The 22,434-nt window shown below is 30.8% G+C and overlaps 3 protein-coding genes across 5 annotated transcripts; 2 read left to right on the top strand and 1 right to left on the bottom strand.

Annotated features, from left to right (window-relative positions):
* LOC107432800 (mitogen-activated protein kinase kinase 6) lies at nt 1-4,954 on the top strand. Its single transcript, XM_016043992.4, has 8 exons — nt 1-312; nt 783-867; nt 1,747-1,881; nt 2,816-3,040; nt 3,125-3,307; nt 3,496-3,719; nt 4,452-4,497; nt 4,678-4,954. The coding sequence occupies exons 1-8, from the start codon at nt 239-241 to the stop codon at nt 4,768-4,770; spliced, it is 1,065 nt and encodes a 354-aa protein (XP_015899478.3). The 5' UTR covers nt 1-238; the 3' UTR covers nt 4,771-4,954.
* Nucleotides 4,955-11,079: 6,125 nt separating this feature from the next.
* LOC107432813 (protein OXIDATIVE STRESS 3) lies at nt 11,080-12,098 on the top strand. The gene is made up of 2 exons (XM_016044011.4): nt 11,080-11,484; nt 11,651-12,098. The coding sequence occupies exons 1-2, from the start codon at nt 11,198-11,200 to the stop codon at nt 11,925-11,927; spliced, it is 564 nt and encodes a 187-aa protein (XP_015899497.2). The 5' UTR covers nt 11,080-11,197; the 3' UTR covers nt 11,928-12,098.
* A 2,333-nt stretch (nt 12,099-14,431) lies between these two features.
* On the bottom strand, nt 14,432-21,835 carry LOC107432781 (arginine--tRNA ligase, chloroplastic/mitochondrial). Of its 3 annotated transcripts, none has more exons than XM_016043967.4 (18): nt 21,594-21,835; nt 21,174-21,244; nt 20,914-21,053; nt 20,682-20,757; nt 20,453-20,554; nt 20,037-20,252; nt 19,390-19,470; nt 18,665-18,748; nt 18,374-18,478; nt 17,669-17,847; nt 16,767-16,851; nt 16,322-16,508; nt 16,105-16,174; nt 15,857-15,926; nt 15,515-15,604; nt 15,077-15,145; nt 14,847-14,948; nt 14,432-14,753 (listed from the first exon to the last, which is right to left on the bottom strand). In XM_016043967.4, exons 1-18 carry the CDS (start codon nt 21,697-21,699, stop codon nt 14,643-14,645), a joined length of 1,944 nt encoding a protein of 647 aa, XP_015899453.2. In that variant the 5' UTR covers nt 21,700-21,835; the 3' UTR covers nt 14,432-14,642. The 3 variants fall into 3 exon arrangements, with proteins under 3 accessions (XP_015899453.2, XP_015899454.2, XP_015899455.2); XM_016043968.4 differs by having other exon boundaries at nt 21,174-21,297; nt 21,594-21,753; XM_016043969.4 differs by having other exon boundaries at nt 21,174-21,248; nt 21,594-21,752.
* Nucleotides 21,836-22,434: the final 599 nt, after the last annotated feature.

The following is a 22,434-nucleotide window of genomic DNA, read 5'->3' as shown; positions in this document are numbered from 1 at the left end:
TTTGTAAGAATAATATAATAAAAATCGTTTGCGCGGTCTCCGCGTTTGAATTTTATTCTCTACTTTAACGAGTCAATCGTCGCCATGTCCATATTATATGTATTGTATAGAGAGTAAACAACACTCACTCTCTCTCTCTCTCTCTCTCTCTCTCTCTCTCTCTCTCTCTCTCTCGCCATTGAATTTGAAACCCTAATCGACCACTTCAATTTCAGTCCCCGTACAGCACACACACAACATGAAGACCAAGACGCCACTGAAGCAACTCAAGCTCTCTGTTCCCGCTCAAGAAATTCCCATCTCCTCTTTCTTGTAAGTTTTTTCATCCATTTTTCTCTTTTCAATTCCTCTTTCGTAAATTCTTTTAATTCTTTGATTTTTTTTTTTTAAATGTGCCTATTACTTTCTGTTTGGTTGCTGAGAATATATGGGAAAAAAATAAAATAAAATAAAGAAAGTGATTTTGGTGAATTTGGAAAGGATAAAAGATTTTTTTAAGTTTAAAGCTCAGATTATTATTATTATTATTATTCTTTTTTCTTTTTTAAATATAAGCTGAGAGTGAAGCAGTCATTCTAGGGAAGTTTATCATTTGGGAAAGTATTAAATTCAAGCACCTCACCTTCAATCTGAAGTAGTTCTTCAGCTTTCTAGAATCCAACAGATTAAAATTATGGTTTATGCATTTTCTTTATATATATATTTTTTATAATTTTCAATTTTTAGCGAGCGAGTGTTTGTATTTCTCTCATTCATATACTATGCATTTCTTTGAATCACAGAACGGCAAGTGGTACATTTCATGATGGCGATCTGCTATTAAATCAGAAGGGTTTGCGGCTTATATCTGAAGAAAAGGAACCTCGCGTGAGTTTTTCTTTTCTAATTTTCATCCCTATATTTGCTTGTACCATTATACATTTCCATTTATGTATTATCAATTGTCGATTATTGGTAATTTCGATTTGATAAGGCTGATTGATTTTAGCAATATTGTATGAATTTAAACATTGTAAAATATTTCTCTTTTGATTTGGGACTATGATAATTAATGCTGCGGAGAAAAAGGAAACAAATCTATTTGTTTTAAGAGTTTATTTTTTGGGTTTTACAGAGTTAATATATGAACAATTTTTTTAAGTTCTACATTTAGCGTTCAATTCCTCATATTTAGAAGTAAGAACATTGGACCGAATCTTGAATGTCATCTATAAAAAGTACAACAGATTTTGCTTCACATTAGAAGATATAAATTGTTAAGGAGCTTGAGCATAAAGTTTCTCAGTGTGCTTGGCTAGTAACATTATGGAAAACCATGGAAAAGAGTTGCTTCTTTTTTGAAATTGAAATTTATAAGCATCAGTTGACTCTTCATGATGCTGGACTGGACAACTTTGTTACTTGTAAAACAAAAAGGATTGGAGATTCTTGTTCTGACAACAGCTATATTCACTTTCCAGTAAAATTCATAAATTCTTTGTGCTAAAGTTGTAAAGCATAGGCAAATGCTTATTGCTCTCAGCCTCTGCTGCCTCTCATCGTCCTTATGTTTGTATGGTTTACTGTACGTCTGCATTGTGAACTCACATAATTGTTTTCTGTCATTCTTTTGTTTTGACAATTGACGTATTTATTCCTTATCACATATTTACCAAAATTACTGTAGATGTTTCTGTCGTAACTTTTATTTTTTTGATTATTTTGTATTTAAACTCATATAATTTTGCTTCTTCTCTGTTTGAACAGCCTGCTGACAGTAAGGAGCTTGATATTGAATTTTCATTGGAAGATCTTGAGACTATGAAAGTCATTGGTAAGGGAAGCGGTGGGGTGGTACAGCTTGTGCGTCATAAATGGCTTGGAAAGCTATTTGCCCTGAAGGTAGGTCTAATAGAAAAGCAATTTCTTTATAAGTGCTGCTTCTCTTTCAACATAAGGAGTGCAAAATTTTTATGGTTGTTTTATATATAAGAGATGGTCTGTATAAATTTTTTACACCATCCTTGTTCAATGGTTCAGTTTGTTGAAGGAAATATTATTAACATAGTGACAAACTCATAGTTCTAGATAATTTTGAATATTACTTTTTTTTTCTAATCTAATTTATGCTATGCAATGAAGTATAATGTGGGAAAAACCAATTGTCCAGAAGAACTACTATGATTTTATTTGTGAGCACTTATTCCTGTGCAAGCGAGATTGGAAAGTCATATGGAACAAAGAAAGTAACTGTTCTGAATTACATGAAATGGCTTTGATTGAGTACGATATTCAAGCATGTTAGAATTCAAGAAAGTGGTGTATATTTTGCACACCAGTTTGGTAGCAAAGCATGGAGATATATGGTGGTTACTGAGGAAGGGGAAATAAACTTTCTGTAGTTACCAACTACAACTCTGATTGGTGGGATTTTTCAACATCAGAGTGTATGAAGTAAATGGAAATTAATTAGAAAACTATCTCTGAGTGAATGCAGAACTTACTTTATATTTTATAGGAGTGTACAATGGTGCCTTTGTGTTCACCTTTTGGTTACAAGTCAGAATTATACCCTTGTTATGTTTTGAGGCATTCATTCTTTTTCTTTAATTTGTCACTCCTGGAAGATTTGAAGCTAAGGGCTATACCCTACCACTTGTTCTGACATATTCTCTTGAAACACTTATAAACTTGGTTCTCTCTGTTGAACTGAATGTTCGATGTACCAAGAAGATATCAAATTGTAAGGAACCTATTGTTATCCATCCAGGAAGTCACTTGTGAAGGTTGATGATTGGGATTTTTTTTTTTTTTTTTTTCCCCTTTTGTTCTACAGGTCATCCAGATGAACATTCAAGAAGAGATTCGTAAACAGATTGTGCAAGAACTGAAAATAAACCAGGCAGCACAATGTTCTCATGTGGTGGTTTGTTACCACTCTTTCTATCACAATGGAGCTATTTCTCTTGTACTAGAATACATGGATCGTGGATCTCTGGCAGATGTCATTAGACAAGTTAAAACAATTCTTGAACCTTATCTCGCAGTTGTTTGTAAGCAGGTCTGTTAGCTTCTTTAGTTTTTATCTAAATGACTGCATTTTGAAAGATTTTTTCTAACTATGGTTTTATGCTCAATGTATCAGGTTCTGCAGGGTCTCGTGTACTTGCATAATGAAAGACATGTAATACACAGAGACATAAAACCTTCCAATCTGCTAGTAAACCACAAAGGTGAGGTGAAAATTACTGATTTTGGTGTCAGTGCATCACTTGCTAGCTCTATGGGCCAAAGGGATACATTTGTGGGTACTTACAACTATATGTCGGTATGTGATCATCTTTTCTGATTATCCTAAATTATTGGCTACTCAATCTCTCCTTTTTTTATTTTTTATTTTTAGGTAGAAATTGTTGAAAACTGGAGATGATTTTGTCATGTCAAGCTCTTAAGCACGTTACAAATTCAATGCAGAAATGAAGTACAAAAGTCTAATCGGTTTTATTTTTACTTTAGCCGGAGAGAATTAGTGGGAGTACTTACGACTATAGCAGCGATATTTGGAGTTTGGGTTTGGTTGTACTTGAGTGTGCTATAGGACGATTTCCTTATATGCAATCTGAAGATCAACAAAGTTGGCCAAGCTTCTATGAGCTTTTGGAGGCAATTGTGGAAAGCCCACCACCCTCCGCTCCACCAGATCAGTTCTCCCCAGAGTTCTGTTCATTTGTATCTGCCTGGTAATGGTTTAACCGCATAACTTAAATATTCGTAACCTTGTTGTCTGACTTAGTTTTTTATCTTAAAAGACTGGTTCTTTTTCTCCTTTTTAGATAAATTTGTTAGTGTGCTTTCAATAACATGTACCAAGATAATCAGTGTTTCAGTTCATGGGTTGCTAACTTCCCAACCTTTAACCTTGTCTAACCTATATTAGTCAGTTGATTTCTCTGTTAGACTGATTTTTTCAAAGTAACTTTGCCCATTTCATATACTGAGATGTGACTTGTGGAGTGCCAGAGTTGCCATTTATTTTCTATGATGAATTTTTCAAGTTAAGCTACATTAATGTAATAATAATAATAATTTTCCTTGATGATATGTTTGTTGCTAATCAACATTACTTTGTTGCTGAACCTTTTCTTTGCTGCTTCAAGCATATTCTGTTAGATTCAGCATCCTCAATGGATGTTTCTCATAATTTTAAGAAGCCTGTTGTTTGTGCTTCTTTTTAGGTATGATGTCATATAATGATTGAAGTAATTGAATTAGTAATTTGTTTAACAACTTTTCCAGTCCGTATTTGTCACTCAAAGCTAGACTTGAACAGAAGAATTAGTTCTAGTCTTCTTGAACACTTAATTGGCTAACTCCTAGCATAGATTTCTGCATTTCTAATATATAGGATTATGAACTGATAATGCACTCGCAAATATCAAGTGGTCTTTCTTATTATCCAATTGTGTTTGCAGCATTCAGAAGGACCCGGGGAACAGAGCATCGTCATTGGATCTTTTGGTTAGTAACTTGGTTCTCTTTCAATATTTTGGAGATTCATGTTTTATAATGTTAGGAACCTGATTGCTGGTTAGATTGTGTCTTTTGACAGTCCCCACTCGTCAAATAGTTCTTCTGTCTTGATTTTTTTTTTTTAACAAAAAAATAGTTTTCCTTTCTAATACTGTTTTGTCTTTCCAGAGTCACCCTTTCATCAAGAAGTTTGAAGATAAAGATATCGACCTTGGAATTCTGGTTGGTAGCTTGGAACCTCCTGTAAATTTCACCCGATAGATTGTCTTGTATTGTTAATAATTTCAGAGAGCATGTTTTCTTCTCATATGTAATATTCTCCAGTTTTGGTCAACATTACAACAATTTTCTTCTAGTAACCAAGCAAATATTGATATAGTTTGTTTGTTATGATGCTTTTTAAGTTCAGTTGCTCAATACAAAACCCCCTCAACTGGCCTGGACACATTTAGATGCTAGAATATTTCAAGAATATGAAGCCCTTCTAGTCAATCTTATTAGTTATACAAATTCCTCGTCATTGTATTCATTTCCTCTTTATCTCTAGCTTGTTCATGGTAACAACATAGGATAGGAAGATTTGAATTAAAGAATTCCTGCTGCTATATAGTTAGTTTTGTCTTGGAAAACTCTGATATACAGTGAAACAGAAGTTTACCCACCTTCGTACTAAATCTTGCTAATATTTTTAAATTCTTAATCCATGGAAATGAGGTGAAAGACAAAGTGTGTCATTGGGTCACCCATTTATTTTCATTTCCTCTCTTATCTCTATAGTGAAACAGAAGTTTACCCACCTTCATACTGAATCTTTCTAACATTTTTAAATTCTTAATCCATGGAAATGAGATGAAAGACAGTGTGTGATTTGGTCACCCATTTATTCTCATTTACTCCCTATCTCTATCTATTTGGCTTAGCATAGCTTGTTCATGATAACAACATAGGATAGAAAGATTTGAATTAAAGAATTCCTGCTGCTGTATAGTTAGTTTTTGTCCTGGAAAATTCAGATATTTAGTGAAACAGAAGTTTACCCACCTTCATACCAAATCTTGCTAACATTTTTAAATTCTTTTTTTGTTTTGTTTTGTCTTTTGTCTTTTTTTTTTTTTTTGCTAAAACATTTTTAAATTCTTAATCCATGGAAATGAGGTGAAAGACAAAGTGTGTGATTTGGTCACCCATTCATTCTCTTTCCCTAATGTAAGACTTGATTACGGTCAGATTTTGCAGCCTCTAGAGGAAACATCATTTTCCTTTGTTTCAATACTTGTTTTATTATGCGCATTACCATGAAATTCTATTGGCGATGAGTTGTTTATTAGTAGTGTCTATAACCGGTAAAGTTGTTTCTATCTATCTTACCATAAATGGTTTCTGATTAGATTACATTTTCCAACCAAAATCTTTTTATGGCAGCACTAAATCATACTTTTTTTTTTTTAATCCTTTTCTTTCTTCTTTTGGGGCCATACTGATTAAACCTTAATTTTAGGGTGTATGATTAATCAATAGTACTACAGTTATTATGTAGTACTAAAATATTCATTAAATTTTTTTATCTAATGATATTTATTAAATTATTATTTATTGGTATATTTATATAATCTAAATATGAAAAATATAGAAGAAACATTATTTTCTTTTGTTTCAATACTTGTTTTATTGTGGAAACATCACTTTTTTTTTTTCTGTTTCAATACTTGTTTTATTATGTGCACTACCATGAAATTCTGTTGGCCATGAGTTGTTTATTAGTGGTGTCTATAACCGGTAAAGTTGTTTCTATCTTTCCATAAATGGTTTCTGATTAGATTACATTTTCTAACCAAAGACTTTTTATGGCAGCATTAAATCATACTATATATATATATATATATATATTTATCCTTTTCATTCTTCTGTTTAGGACATACTAATTAACTAACTTTAGGGTGTATGATTAATTAGTAACATTACAGCATTAAAATATTTACCAAATTTTTTTATTAAATGACACATATTAAATTATTATTATTATTTGATATATTTATATAACTTAAATATTAAAAAAAGTGATTTTTTAAATAGATAAATAATTAAAAAAATCAATTAAATATTACTATATCATTTAATAAATAAATTTGATAAATATTTTGATAAGATTAGCATTATTGATGATTAATTTCCATCTCTTTTCATGAACAAGAAGAGAAAATCTATGGTACTTGAAGAATACCTTTTATTCTCAGTCCACAAGCATGTATCTAGGATCCACATATAGAAGGTGCATGTTTTTTCAGTTGGGAATATTATACCTTCCCAAAGTATTGATATAACCCCCCCATGTATTTCTTATTGACCATACAATTTTTGCAAATGTTGAATCACTTATAAAAGGTAAGCCGGATGAGAATCTTTGCCCTCTTTTACCAAAATAATAATAATAATAATAAAAAGATTTCTAAATAACAAAATCTTCAGGAATTCTTGCAAATTCTATCTCAAAAAACAATAGACGGTGTTAATTTACCTTCAAGTGCACCTAAAACGTGAGACGGTTTAAACTCGAATCGAAAAACTATGTTAATAATAATTTTCAATAATTAGAATTGAATCTAGGAATTTGCACCATGTGCAATGGTGGGCAAATTATGCATATAAACTTATTTTAACATTTTAGATAAAAAGTAAAAAAGTTATCATAACATTTACTTAACACATGAGAATGATATTAATAATGCGAGTAACTGAATTGTTTAACAAATTTTTTTACTAAATAATATAACGAATAATATGATAGTAGTTTATTGGTGTATTTTTAGATTCAATTGTCCATTTTAAGGTTCAAATAAGATATTTAAATTATATAAATATATCAACTAATAATATATTGACATATGTCATTTACTACATATTTTGGTACTTATATGGTACTTATAGTATTATTTAACTGATATTTGTTCTTTAATTAAAACATTTTCAATTTGATAAAATTATACCAATCAATTTTCTTATTTGTTGAATACCAAACGACACAACAATTGTTTAACAAATTCATTAGTTTTATATATTGAGTAATACTAAATGTACCAAATAAATCTATTAAAATGTATACTAAATATCATGTGTTGATATTTTATTGATTAATATATTAATATAACTTTGTCTCTACAGGATATAATGATCAAAATCATTATTTCCCGAACAATGATGCAAGTTTCCTAATATAAAAATAAAAATATAGTTTTTCCTTCATATTTTGTCCAAAATTCATTTGGCACATTGCCTATCCAAAGGATAGACACATAATTTTTATACACATTTAAACGCCTATCTTTTAACGATACAAGTTGTCTAGAAGAAATTCTCAACTTATATTCTCGGATGAAAAAAAAAATTATATATATTAATATGACCTAATTATAAATAAATAAATATTTAAAGAGATAAATATAATTAAAAATATTTTAATTAAATATTGATATATAACATTGGTAGAGCATGACATGTTTTTTCTATCTGCAACAATACAATAAAAAAAAAAAAAAAGGGAGAGCACAAATAGATAATTCTATCTATATCCGTGCATGTTTAATAAATATCAGTTTTTTTACACATTTTAATCCTATTTTACGAATTCGACTAAAAAAAAAAAAGTAAAAATATTTCTCTTTTCTGCAAATTCTTTTTTGAACAATTGAATCCACAAAAAAGTTAAGTGCTAGAAAAAAGAAAATCAAATTAGCCAAAGGTGTTCGTTCATGAGCCCATGCTAAAATTTCAACCAATTCCTGCTAATATCCATGCCAGGAAATTAAGAACATAAACCCAATAGCCCAAACAAGATGTTACACGTTCTAGAAGATTTATTTGGTATTTTTATCATTATTCTTATACATGTTATTATTTTGTTAGCCATAGTAGGTTTTTTTCTTAATTATTTTATTATTATTATTATTATTTATGAATGCTATATTAAGTATCATTTCATATCCAAAAAGTTATTAAGGTCTCATTTGATAAGATAAGTGTTAAGGTTTGAAAAAAAATTGATTCTTGAATTTAATTTCTTAGAAACTAGTTTATTGAGAATTAATTTTTTCATGTTATATTCAGTAAAAAATAAAAAAAAATTAAAATTTATATGTAATTAAATTTAATATTATATAATAAATTAAAAATAAAATTATATTTTTTATAAAAAATTTAAAACAATTGAAAATCTTAAAATAACACCTAAAAATAACTTAACTATATATATATATATATATATTTTTTTTTTTTGGTATAAGTAAAAATTTAATTTTTGGATTCACAATTCTTTATCTTAAAATAAATATCAAAATAAATTAAATTTTCACTAATTTTTCTATCATCCAAACAGGGTAAACAAATTTAAAAATGAGTCAAACCTCAAGAAATCTTTGCAAAATCGTGTGTGTCCCACAAAATACCAAATATTCAATGACATATTGGCAGGGAGATGAAGCAAAGGTGACGAGTTACACATTTCCATGACAAGATGATAAATATGGGGCAATTATTCAAATTCTCACTTTTTTTTGGTAAACAGCAATTATTTAAATTCTTCTGTGATAGAATAGAATTGTTCCATTTCATACAATCAAACTTTTTATTATTTAAATAATGAATATGGCACATTTGAATGTGTAAATAGGAGATGTGGGGCATACGAATATGTGGGCATTATGTAAATAAATAATATATTATATTTATATAATAAAAAAATAAATAAAAAAAATAAAAAAATAAAATGGAGAGGCTCATTGATTGTAAGAGCTTAAAAAGGTTCAAATGGAGAGGTCCAACGGGGAAGGACGTGGATAAGATTACAATTATAATAATTATCAAATACGTCTTCGAAGGCAAGGCCTACCTGCAAAAGCATGTGGTGGTAGTTCGAGTGCCCATCAAAATACAAAAAAACCTTCCCTCCTATCATGACCTGTTCCTTAGTCAACCTTCTTATCTTCATTCACTTTCTTACCAACTTAAATCTCCTACATTTAATTTTTTATTTTTTTATTTTAATTTTATAAAAATTTTAACTTATATATATTATTAAACCCTTCTTATATTATTATAATATAACTTAGTTTTGGCCTAGTTTGGGCCTTTAGGGGATTAGGTTTGTAATCCTTAATAGATTGTATACTTAATTCAAGACTTGGGTTGGGGTTTAAAAAAAAAAAAAAAAAAGGAAATCTAGCTATAAACATATCATAATTTTGTCATTAAATATGTATAATTGAGTGTTAATGTAACAGCTTTTTAAATTTATTGACACCTCATTATGTCAACAAAGCAAATCTGAGATATAGCTGTAAATTATTTTTTTTCCCTGTTTACCAATCATAATTATGGCGTTAAATATGTAGAATTAGTGGCCCTTGTGGGGATATAACACTGTTTGCTCATTGAGTGATGGCGACTAATATATGAATTTGTTGTGCTTTCCAAGGACATATAATATATATATATATATATTTTTTTTTTTTTGAAATTTGAAATTTTACAGATATAGTAGTATTTTGGATATTTGGCTTAAGCTGAGGAGAGAAAGAAGATTGTGATTCATGAAAGATGAGTGACCATCATTAAAAGGTGTGTGGTGCGGGTTTTGAATACCATATTCTATGAGATTGAGACTTGACAATGGACGCCAATTAAAGGAAAAATTAAAATGCTTACCCAAAAAAATGATGATTAAGCAGAAGTTATCTATTAGGTCATGTTCAACCAAAGATGGAAAAATAAAAAAATAAAAAAAAAAAGAAAAAAAATATTTAACTAATTTTTCAAACAAATTTTGAGATTAATATGTTAGCTCTAAGCCTCTAAGTCTAACAAGCTTTTTCTACATGGGACTTTTCTGGGTCAAAGAAACGAAGAACATATATACAAACTATATCCACCAAAATGTCAAATAAAGTGGACAAAGAAAAACATAAAAATAAAAAGTGAGTTTTGAAATTTGAAAATAAACCCAGATATATCCTTCCAAAATGATTATTATCTATAAACTTATCAGAAAGATTTCTAATAAATCTAAAAGAGATTCCTCTAGGTCTAGGACACAACTTTTTACTGTGGATGCTTTTGGAACCCTTTTATTTATTTATTAATTTAATTTAATTTAATTTAATAATGGCCTCGAAACAAGAAAATATGCAAAATCTGTCATGGCTTTAAGAGGCAAAGTTGCTAAAGATAGTGACCTTAGTTTCACCTCCAAATAAAATAAAATAAAAGATATAAAGGTGACTCAGATTTGGATGTCTTTCAAATTTAGACCTTATCCTCTTTTTTTCTACTAGTATGCGGAACACGAAAAGCTAATAAATTTAGACCATATAAGGAGAAGATGACAATGACAAATTTTGGGATAAACTTTTCATAAATAAATAAAAATAAAATTAATATTTAATATTTTACCAATAAAATAGTCAATGTTATCCAAAATCCTCATTAATAATAAAGTAGTATATGACCAAAAGCTTTTTCTAACAGTATTATATTAAAATATAATATTCTACAAAGCATGTAACATATGTATATATATGCTTCCCTACAAAGGGCTTGTCTAAAATCATATTGTACCAAGTCTCTTCCATTTCTCAAAAATCATCGTCTTCCTCTTCTAAAATCATATTTTTCTTTGTTGTTGAATCTGAAAGATTTAATGGGTGAAGAAGCAAAGCAAATTTTTGGAGATCAGAATCTCAAAGCAAAAAATGCTCAAAAAGCTCAAAATGATGATAGCAGCTGGGAAAATAACATGGAAAGCTTTGAGGATATTTGCATATCAACATCAATTGAAACCTCCACAGAGAATTCAGGCAACTCCATTACATCATCTTCTTCATCAGACTTGGTAGAAGATGCATCTTCTTCTTCTTCATCTTCTTCGGTACTCACAAATGGACCTCTCTATGAACTATCTGAGCTCATGGTTCATCTCCCTTTGAGGTAAATGCTTATTTTCCTTCTAACCAAACAGAAATTTCCCCCCCCCCCCCCCCCCCTTTTTTTTTTTCTTTCAGAAATGTGACATTTTAATTGATTTTCATAAAAATTGGTGAATTTCTTCTTTTTTTTTCTTTTTCCTTATTTTTTTTTTTAATGATATTTGCAGGAGAGGTTTATCCAGGTTTTATCAAGGGAAATCTCAGTCATACACATCTTTAGCAAGTGTTCAAAGCTTAGAAGATCTAGCAAAGAGAGCAACACCTATGCGAAAGAAAATAAAACCATGCAAAAGCTATGGAGGAGGTTTAGATGGAAATAGATCATTATCATATAATCCCAAGGCTACAATATCAAAGAAATCTTCAAGACGATCTTTTTTTTTCTTTTCTAATTTGGGTGGTTCTAGGCCTAATTCAAGCCTTTCTTTACAGAAGAATTTCTAAGATGCAAACCCTTTTAAATTTTTTATGCATTTTTTTTAAATTTTTGATCTCAAAGTAGTTTCTGATCTGAAACTTTATTTGTCATGATGTAGTTTACACCTTTTTTTTTTTTTTTTTTTGGGGTAACAATTTGAGGCTTCAGAATTTTAATATATTGCAGCTTTTTTTTTTTTTTTTGGCAGACCTTGTATTTGATACAATGACGGCTTATATATCTATAATGATAAACCTGAAACAAATTGCAGAAGCAAGGCCACTTTTTCTTTTTCCTTTTTATTTTTATTTTTTGGTTTGCTGCTAATCTTTGTAAAATGCAGTAATAGATCCATCATCAACCTTTACATACAGTACAATTTAAAAGACTTACTACAAAGAAGCACTATCTAGTTGATTTCATTTTGTAAAACTTTTACTTTTTTTTTTTTTTAAAGTTCTTAGTACTGATTTTTGAGTATAATTATAGTTTATCTTTAAAAGATGTGTTTAATCAAAAATTAACTCCTAAAAAAAATTATCGAAAAGACAGGGATATATACCCTATTCCAGCCAAATGAAACTTTAATTAAGACAGCAAAGACGGAGCTGGCAGCACACAATCTGGAGCAAAATGGTTGATAAAGTGGGAATACCAATAAAGTGGACCTACTCGATAATTTTATTACAATTTAATACTTTTAGTTTTTAAAATTGCATTTTCAACCTTTTAAGTTTAATGGGTTTACAATTTTGACTCTTAAATTTTAATTTATAACATTTTACTTCAATTGGAGTTTTTAACTAGCATGATTTAACACTCCATCTCGCATGACCACAAAAATGCAATTGAATTTAGGTCTCTAGTTTTAATTTATTATGATTTTGATGTTCTATTTATACTGTAATATCCTTTTAACTATTAAGTATTGTTAGCCCCAAAAAAAACAAAAGAATTGGATTAGACGCAATAATCGAAACTTGTTTTTGAAAATGGTAGCTTTTTAAACAAAATATAAAAAAATGTAACTTCCTTAAACAAAATTGTATAAAACGTAATAAACCCAAATATAAAAATGTTATTGATGTTCAAAAAAACCAAAAAAAAAAAATGCTAATAATGTCCAAGAAAACAAGAATAGATAACCATGATAATTTGTGATAAAACGCATGGAATTATAGATGAAGTTCCAATAAAACCGAAGCACTTGATAAGGATAGCTTAGGATGTCAAAAACTTAAATTTAATCTAATTTGAAAATTAATTATTATTTATCACTGGTAATGATTCATTAGGGAAACTGGTAGTTTTTATGACAACCAATAATCGTCATATTAGGTGTGTCTCATTTGTGATGATCCTGGTGATAAATAGGAATATTTAATTCAAAATAAATAGCAATATCTAATTCAATTTTATTGGATTATCCAATCTATTTTGGTTTAATTAAATTTAATTTTTTAAATATGTAATTGAATGAGTTAAACTATTGTGGATTATTACATTCAAGAACATATCATCCACATCATTTCAATTGTATGTTTTCATTATTTAATATTATGATTTGGATTGTTCAATTTTCATGTACTATATGTAGATTTATAAGCTTGTTGGTATGATAGGTGATGTTTATTCAACGTAGATAGTTATACATACACATTTTAGTAATTACAAAAGGATAAAAGAAAAAAAAAAAAAACACATTTTAGTTTACATGTTTAAAACATTTTGGACAATAATAGTAATAAAAATGAGAATGTACTTTTCATCTTATGAAATATTCTCGTTTAACCAAATATTGTTAAGAATATTCATTTAGGTCTAACATACATTAACTATTTTTTGTATGTATTTAGTTTAAATGGATTAGATATTTGAAACCGATAAAAGTAATCTATGGAACTAATTTTTAATTGGATTAGATTAAATTTTCAATCAAAGTGGACTCAGTTTAGATAACAATAATAATAATAATAATAATAATAATAAGAACCTCAAAAACCGAGCATCAATAAAATTATTGCCAAAAAGACGTCCGTTCTTTAACTCATGTACACCTTAACGAGGATGAGTTTTCTCATGTATTAAGTTTATTACAAAAGCAACTGCACCACGCAAATAGACTTGTAAAGTAACTTGGAGGACTTGAAGATCATAAAATTGGCTTGTTTTTGGATAGTTTATAAGCGATTCATTAAATTAAATTTAAAAAAAAAAAAAGCAAAATTTAAACAGTAACCTAAACTAGTTTAACATATGAACTGAAGTTGAGTAGCTCAAATTTATATTAATATTTTACATATGGAGAATATATTATTAATTAAACATTTAGAATACCTGTATTAATGATTAAATGGAGAAGAATAAAATTAAAAAAATTTAATATTTATATGCCCTAAAAAAATATTTGACTTGTGATTTTCAAGAATTAATCGAACTCATTGAGTTTCCTTTAATGGAGATGTGCCAACATAAACAACATATTATAAAACTCTTTGAGCCGCCTGTCCCTGCTTTGCACCGCTACTAATAAAGCCGAAATTAAATATTTGATTTCGTAAGAATAATTAATTTTAAGCGAGAGTGGATCAAAATTACAAACGCTGCAAACGCTTGGTTGGCAGGGCAGAGCTTTTTCACCAAAAGTGCAAATACACGAGGTAAACAACTTTTACAGTTTTGGACGGAAAAATGTATTCAAAGACTATTAAATGTGTGTAAATTTATATATTGCATAAACATCATATTTTGTAAACTGGAACAATTCCGAGCAAATGAAAACATTTCCTCATCACAACGGCTGTTGCTTCACAAAGCAGAAGTCGGCTTGTTTCCTCAGGAGACCCAACAACCTGCCAATTTATCAATTTTAATTCAGAAAATCTCCATGATGGTCTGTCTAGAATAAAAATTCATCTATAAAATAGACTATTCCCGGGCTATACCTGACAGTTTGAATAAAACTTTTTAGTGAATATTTCTGACAAATTATAAAGATATTCACACAGAACGTTTGGCAACAGATTTGTGCAGGCCTCTTCAACAATCTGAGAATTAGAAATGGAGAACACAAATACAACCATTAAAACCTCATAGATTACAGCAACTGATAAGCAAAGATGGAAGAAATCATCACGAGGAAATCAACAATCAGATTGTAACTGCATATCTTTACCTCGGAAAATTGTAGCAAATGAAGCGCCAAGTCACGTTCACCCGCATGATCCAGCACAATTACCCCCGTCTGTATCAGACAAATAAAATTAAGAAACAAATAATAAAACTGGACCTCCTTATTCAACACGGAGGATGATGGATTTGAAAGTCGGATTACTTCTTTTGGCGAAAAGTAAATGAATTTAGTCTCTGTTATCTAAAAAACAAAGGGGTAGGGCAGTGGCACATAAGTTTGAAATTTATGAGCTTTTGAAATATGGAAACTTTGGACATTCCAACATAACATGCTGTTGGAAGGTTAAGTATCTCTGTATGCTAACCAAACCTAGTAGAATAACTTTAGTACCAAAAATAAACTGAAATAAAGCAGCCGAACAGAGCATGCAGCTTAAAAAGTGACAGCGGTAACTACCAGCAAAGGTAGGATAGAACTTACTTTCTTTAACTCCACGATGTCTTTACCGGATTTCCTAATTATTGAACAGATCCGAGCATGAGCATAAAGTAAGTAAACAGCAGTGTTGCCCTGTTCATAACAAATTTACATAAGGTAAGGAAAATGCAAATGGTGGTAGAGCTTAGTGGTGAAAAAGAAATGATAGTGGAAAATGCAATTGGTGGTAGAGCTTTATGTTGAAAAAGAAATGATAGTGGAAAATGCAAGCACGAAGAAAATAACATAAGAATAGGTCAAGGATTGCTAAATTAGTAAAATTGCTGATATACAAATTAATTCTTGTAAAACCCATAGATCAAAAGCCTAACAAGATGAACGCACCTTATCATTTAGCATCTGATCAAAATCAAATGTGTAATTGGTTAATCTGTTATTCTTTAGATCAGCATACCTGCAAAGAGATTAAAAACAACATTTAATGGCAATTTTTGTTAGAAAAATTACAAGTAATTTGGAGAAGGCTGAGATAATCATTCCCATCTTGGGATACAATAAACCCCTGGGCAGTCACTCTGATGATAATTGGAATGTTTAGCATGGAAAAAATGTTGGGAGTACAAATGACTTACTTAACAGCACCATAACCAACAGCCTCAGCTGTTTTCTCAAGCTCCTCTTCAGTCCACTCTTCAGCCTTACCTGACCAGGATTGACGAAGAACAATTGCACTTGAGTTAACAAGAAAAAGACAGATGAAGTATTCGAGATCCCTTTTTTACCCCCCCCCCCCCCCACCCCTCTCTCTCTCTCTCTCTCTCTCTCTAAAACAGGCTCTTCTATACATACCACGCTCAATAAGTGCTGCTTTACTGCGACTCTTGGCTTCATCAAGTAAATCAACTAATCGAACCACCTCAGTGTTGCGGGTACGGAAGCGTTTACCATCCTCTCCAAGAACAAGACCAAAACCAACATGGCTAACTCTTGGATACAAGTTAGCATCAGCGGGAAGCCAACCTGCACGCCTTGCAGCCTGGAACAAAAATACAAGAGCATATCTGATCAACTATTATCGTTGCAAATTGGTAATTGCATTATTTTTTAATAAGAGGACAGGGATTTCTATATATTACAGTTAAGCACACTGAGACTAAAGCATATTAGTTTTAGAACAGGGCAGTCAGCCAGGCGACTAGGTAAATGTCCTAGGAAAATGAATAACTTGAACAAATAGTTATTACACACAAACAATGAATGATGACCACAAAGCAGGAAATGGTGGTGAACATACCTTAAAAAACATATCAAAGTGCTGCTGCTGGCCAACATCAGTGACATAAATAATCCACTCAGCTTTCTCTTCATTAAGCCGATACCTATACATTGCGGGCAGCAACATTAATTAAATACAATTACAACTGCTCACTTCAACACACTCACAAAATGCAATAATGAGGAATATCATCGAATATTTGATATTGCATAACATGCATTGCATATGGAAGTCACAAAAAAATATACATCAACCACAAAATCCATAGCTTAGTCAATATATTAAAACACATTCACAATGCAAAGATATGACAGCATTGCTTTAAATTAATACCACAGCCAATGCATGTTCAGATGATCCAGGCCCCTTAACCTGCGAAACTAGAGATTGGCTAAACCTTATTATGAATTGCTTGCTATTAATTAACCCATACTACTTTGTCTACACTATGACCACAAAACGAGTAGAGAAAATAAAGATATGATTTCCAATGTCTACACTATTTCAAATATGGTAAATTGATAGAAGACCAGAAAATTGACAGATCACTCTCTAGATGCTTATATTTCAAAGCATCAGTAATCTATCTCCACTATTTTAGTACAGATTGCCAAAAGTTAAAATCCCATGGAGTCAATCAACAGCATATGACAAGTATCAAATAGTCTGATTGTTTCACCCAAGTGTGGGCTTAAATTAGCATTTTTGGAGGCTTTCTAACCACCAACATTTCCAAAAACCTACAGTTATCTAGTGGATATGAACGCTCTAATTTGACTCTAAAAGAGCCTGAACCAGATATACTATGCAAGCAGAAAATTGGATAGAACCATAGGAACGAAATCTCAAAAATGGAGAACTAGAACAGCAGTAATAGTTCATTAAGATATCAAATAAATAGACAATTACACAAAACTAACCAAAGAGCTGCCAGATCAGTTGACGCATAGTTGTATCCACCGTCACTCTTGACAACAATAAGAGGTATGTTAAACCCTTCGAGAAAAATCACACGAGCACCCTGACTTTCCTCAATTAATCCTTGATCACTCAATTCTTTTAAAACCGCTGGAATATATGGGTTGTAAAAGCTTTCTCCCTGTAAGCAAAGGAAAACAATACATTTAACAAGGAAAATGCAAAATGGATCTTGGATCTCTCAGTACTTTGATGCAAAAGATTATTCACGATCAATTTTTCAAGCAATGAAATACATTTATATAAGTTGTTGTCAAACCTACATTAAACTCCTCAACCATCTTCCAAAGCAAACAAAAACGACATAGATGCAACTAAGAACATTCTTGTAGTAAGCTCATAATAACATGAAAATAAGATTAAACTAACGAAACTTACTTAGAGCCATATCGATATAAACCTTCATGGTCTCTAATTACATGAAAAAACTACAGAGCTACCGGCTGGACAACTAGGTTTCATGCACAAGCATTAAAGCATTTAAGCTGATTACCTTCCTTGTACAGTGGAGGAAACCAAGCGTAAATAATTTTCTAGCAGCTCCCCCTCACAAGCACAATTATATAAAAGCCACCCATATTATCATGATTGTTCCAAAACAATTGATCCAAACAAGGCACCATGCATAGAAGATAAGCTACATATACCTTTTCCTCCAACTGGACGCCAAGGCGTTGATAGACCCTATCAAACTCTTTCCGGCTGATTTCACAGATTTGAGCCCATGCCTTTCGGTACTCAGGTTGCCCACCCTGCATATAAAAGTTGAGCCATAAGCAAAAGATATATAAATAAATAAAAAATAAATGATATAACTAATAATTTAAAAAAAAAAAAAATCAATAGACACAAGCACAACCGCAATTGACACATCTAACATTCTCATCAGAGAAGTTATTGTCGTGTGCATCTTTAACATACAACAAAAAAGAACTTGCCTGAAGGAGAACAACTGCCCGTTGTGCCCTCTCTTTGAAAGCAGCATCATTATCAAATCTCTGTTTTGATGCCTTGTAGAATGTCTACAAAATATTACCTCAATTAGAATTTATGATCACAGCTCATCATGTTTTTGTTTTTGAGTGGCTGCACCTCAGAGCAGCACCAAAGGGGAATGCAAGAATAACAAAGATATGATAAAATAAAGTATTAAAAGAAAATGCTAGAGAAGTAGAGCTAATAACAGAAACACATTCATCCATTCTACATACACTGCAGTTGACAAGCAGAATACAGTATATTGCGCACCAAAAAGAAGACTATTTCCGATCCGATGTTACCCTTATTGTAAGAAACATACTTAATTTGATAATTTATAGAGTATATAAAACACATTACTACTATATTTTAAAAGCTTGTACTAGTTTGCAATTTCATTATTTATTCGATAATATCTCTTCCAAGGGATATTAATTTGGGGCGGGGGGGGGGGGGGGGGGGGGAGAGAAGAGCCACTACTTTTATTGTTATATGAAAGAGCATGAGATTATCAGCAATAGTACAAAGTTATTTTAATAAAGGAAAAAGATTGTAATTCTGCAGTCCAAACTTTGAAAGGGAAAAAAAAAAAAAAAAAAATTGTTGCTAGTATATTTTAAGAAATAAAGGGATTTAAAATAAAAAATTTTGTAACATAGAGACAATCTTGATAGATTTAACTCACCTGCAAATCTCCAACGGCAGTTTCACTAACATCTTCTGAGTTTGGAAAGTTTTCAAAAAGGAATTCGATCAACATGCCAAACTGCAAAAGGCAAAGAACATCTTTGAACCATAGGCTGATGATGGCGAAAAGGAGTGGAACATTTATCGATAGAGATATTACACATCAAACAGCTTCCTCTAGAAAAGAAGAATTTTTAACCACAACAATAATCGCACTGAGATATGAGCCATTGAGTCTTTTGGCCCCAAAAATATAGCAATATAACCTACTAAGATCATTTATGAAGATATGCAAGACCAATGATACAAGGTTAAACAAGTGGCACTGAGGATACAAGAAACAACAGCAAGAAGATGCTGCCTTTAGCCAATCTACAAATGTCTAAACATGTATATCATATCATACGTATGTAATTATGCACATGTATGTGGGTACAAACATATTCGTACATACAAAGCAGCATATACTACACATTAATGAAGGGCACACTTGTGAAAAAAAGAAAAATGTACACACTATTGGTCTGAGGTTGAGATATAATTTGGCCCGCAAAAAGATAATGAAAGATAACAAGGATGGGAGAAAAAAAAAAATCATAAAACAGGATCATTTTGGATGACATTACTATCAAAAGTCACACCTACCTGAGTCCCCCAATCACCAACATGATTTCGACGAAGAACTTCAACATTTGAAAACTCAAGCATACGGGATAGTGTGTCCCCAATAATAGTAGACCTCAGATGCCCAACATGCATTTCCTTTGCTATATTAGGTGAGGAAAAGTCAACGACAGCCCTTTTGATTGCAAGCTGAGGCGCCCAATTTTCAATACCACCTATTAGCATGCTTTGTATGTTCTGCACCAGCAATTTAGAAATTAAGACTTTATAGAACCAACAAGGAAAGAAAAAGAAAACTTACAGAGCCACCATTTCAGTTAAACAATATTAATATTTTGAAATCACTAATTAATGAAAATGAATTGATGAAGTATGACCTGAACCAACACTGTTTCATTTCCAAAAGTTTCAGTTAAAGATAAAGTTGTGAAAAAAACCTTAGCCATCCAAGTCTTTGATAATACAACATTTACAAATCCAGCTCCTGCTACAGAGCAAGATTCTATAATGTCTGATGGAGGAAGATGTTCCACGATAGCCTACAGAAATGAAGTGTTAACATTTAATGATTCTGCATATTAAGCATAACAAGAAAAACCGTAACCATCTATTAAACTATGACTAATCAATTTCATAATAGACAAATAAAAAGGAATAGTAATATACCTGCCCGACAGATGCAGGGTTCCTAAGCTGAGGGTCCCTTCCTTTTATTTTAGAAAATATGCGCATAGCATTATTACTGCACAAAAGAAAGAGTTCCGAATTTAGCATTCAATACAAATTCCATCAAGACATGAATTTGGTATTAAAATATATATTTTCATTGACAATCCCATAATGTTTGTCATAAAAACTTTCCAACCAAAAGAGTAAAATTTTATTTGTTAATTCTTACCACTGATAATCACCAACAAACTTTCCAGTAGAAGCCGCAATCATAGGCTCTACATCTTGCTCATCAGGAACTACCGCTCTAAGCGACCCTTCAAAGAGTTTCGCTAACTGCCGCTTGACATTTCCCAAATTTTCTTCCTCCTGCACCATCAAATCAAAATTTGTTTCAGAAATAACTTTTATATATATATATATATATATAAGTGAAAAATGAACAAAAATTCAAAATATGATAAACTTTCTGATATGAAAAAAACTTACAGTTGCCATTGTTGACACTGACTGTATCTTTGTTGCAAAAATAAGCTTTCTAGATGCCGCCTTGAACTGGTCTGTCTAGTTTCACAGAGACGGCATTAAATCACTAGAAATTCCATACAATTAACTGAAAAAAAAGCAAATGTGATATAAAACCGTACAGGAAAAAGGAAAATGGTAAAGTGAAACGCTTCTCTTAACTAATCCAAGACAAAACCTACGTCCTTCTAGTTTCCCTTTAATGCTCAACATAGTCCTCTTTTTTTTTTTTTTTTCTCAGTACCCAAACAGATTGAAAACGATAAAAAAAAAAAAATGACAATCACCCAAAAAAAAAAAAAATATATATATATATATATAAACTTCCAACTACGAAGCATATATATATATATATATATATAGAAAGAGAAAGATGAAGCTCACCAGAGGAAGGAGGAGAGTGAGAAAAATGGAGGTGAGAAAGAGGACTGAAGGATATCAATGGAGACGAAAATTTCGGCGGTACTATTAGGTTCAACGACCCTCTCATCACTTTCTTATATTTTTGGTTTTTTTTTAATTTGTTTATTTATTTTTGCGTTTTTGAGCTGAGAGAAAACCCTCGCTCGCTCTCTTATTGTTTATAGGCTCAGTTTTGCTTATTGGGGCTTCATAGAGGGTTTCCTTACTGCCACAAAACTTTTGTGTTTTGCCACGGTATTTCTCTGTGCGTATAAAAAAAAAAATGTCTTTGTTCTTAAGTTAAAAAAAAAAAGGGTAAACTTGAAATTTCATGTGTGGCAATAAGGTTGCTTGGGTGGGGAATCCAATTCTTTTTCCCCGCTTTCTTTGGTGCTCTTTTCCTCAATTTCGCCAATGAAGTGTTGCCATGTAATCAACAGAAATTAGAGGAAAAAAACAAAAAAACAATATTGTTGCCATGTCAATGAATAAGTGAACCAAAAAAATTAAAAAAAATAAAAATCTACAATGCTAATGACTTATCCAATTGAAATTGTGCATATAGGGCACCTTTGGTGCCATGGATGGTGGAAAGTAAAGGTTTGTTTAGTATAATTTATGTGAAAAGAGTTTTTGATTATAGAGTCTTTTTCAATAGAGTTTATTTAAAAAGAATTTTTATTGACAAGTTAATGGATATTTAATTATTAATTTACAAAGTGTTTTATTGTTAATTTGATACTATTTTGGCTTTTTTATATAAGCTCAAAATAAGTTTTATTTTTTCTTTGCTTGGGAAAAATTTAAAATTTTAACTTTTCTA

The sequence above is a fragment of the Ziziphus jujuba genome, chromosome 11 (assembly GCF_031755915.1).
Source record: "Ziziphus jujuba cultivar Dongzao chromosome 11, ASM3175591v1".
Taxonomy (NCBI): domain Eukaryota; kingdom Viridiplantae; phylum Streptophyta; class Magnoliopsida; order Rosales; family Rhamnaceae; genus Ziziphus; species Ziziphus jujuba.
This window is presented reverse-complemented; position numbering and strand designations above follow the sequence as displayed.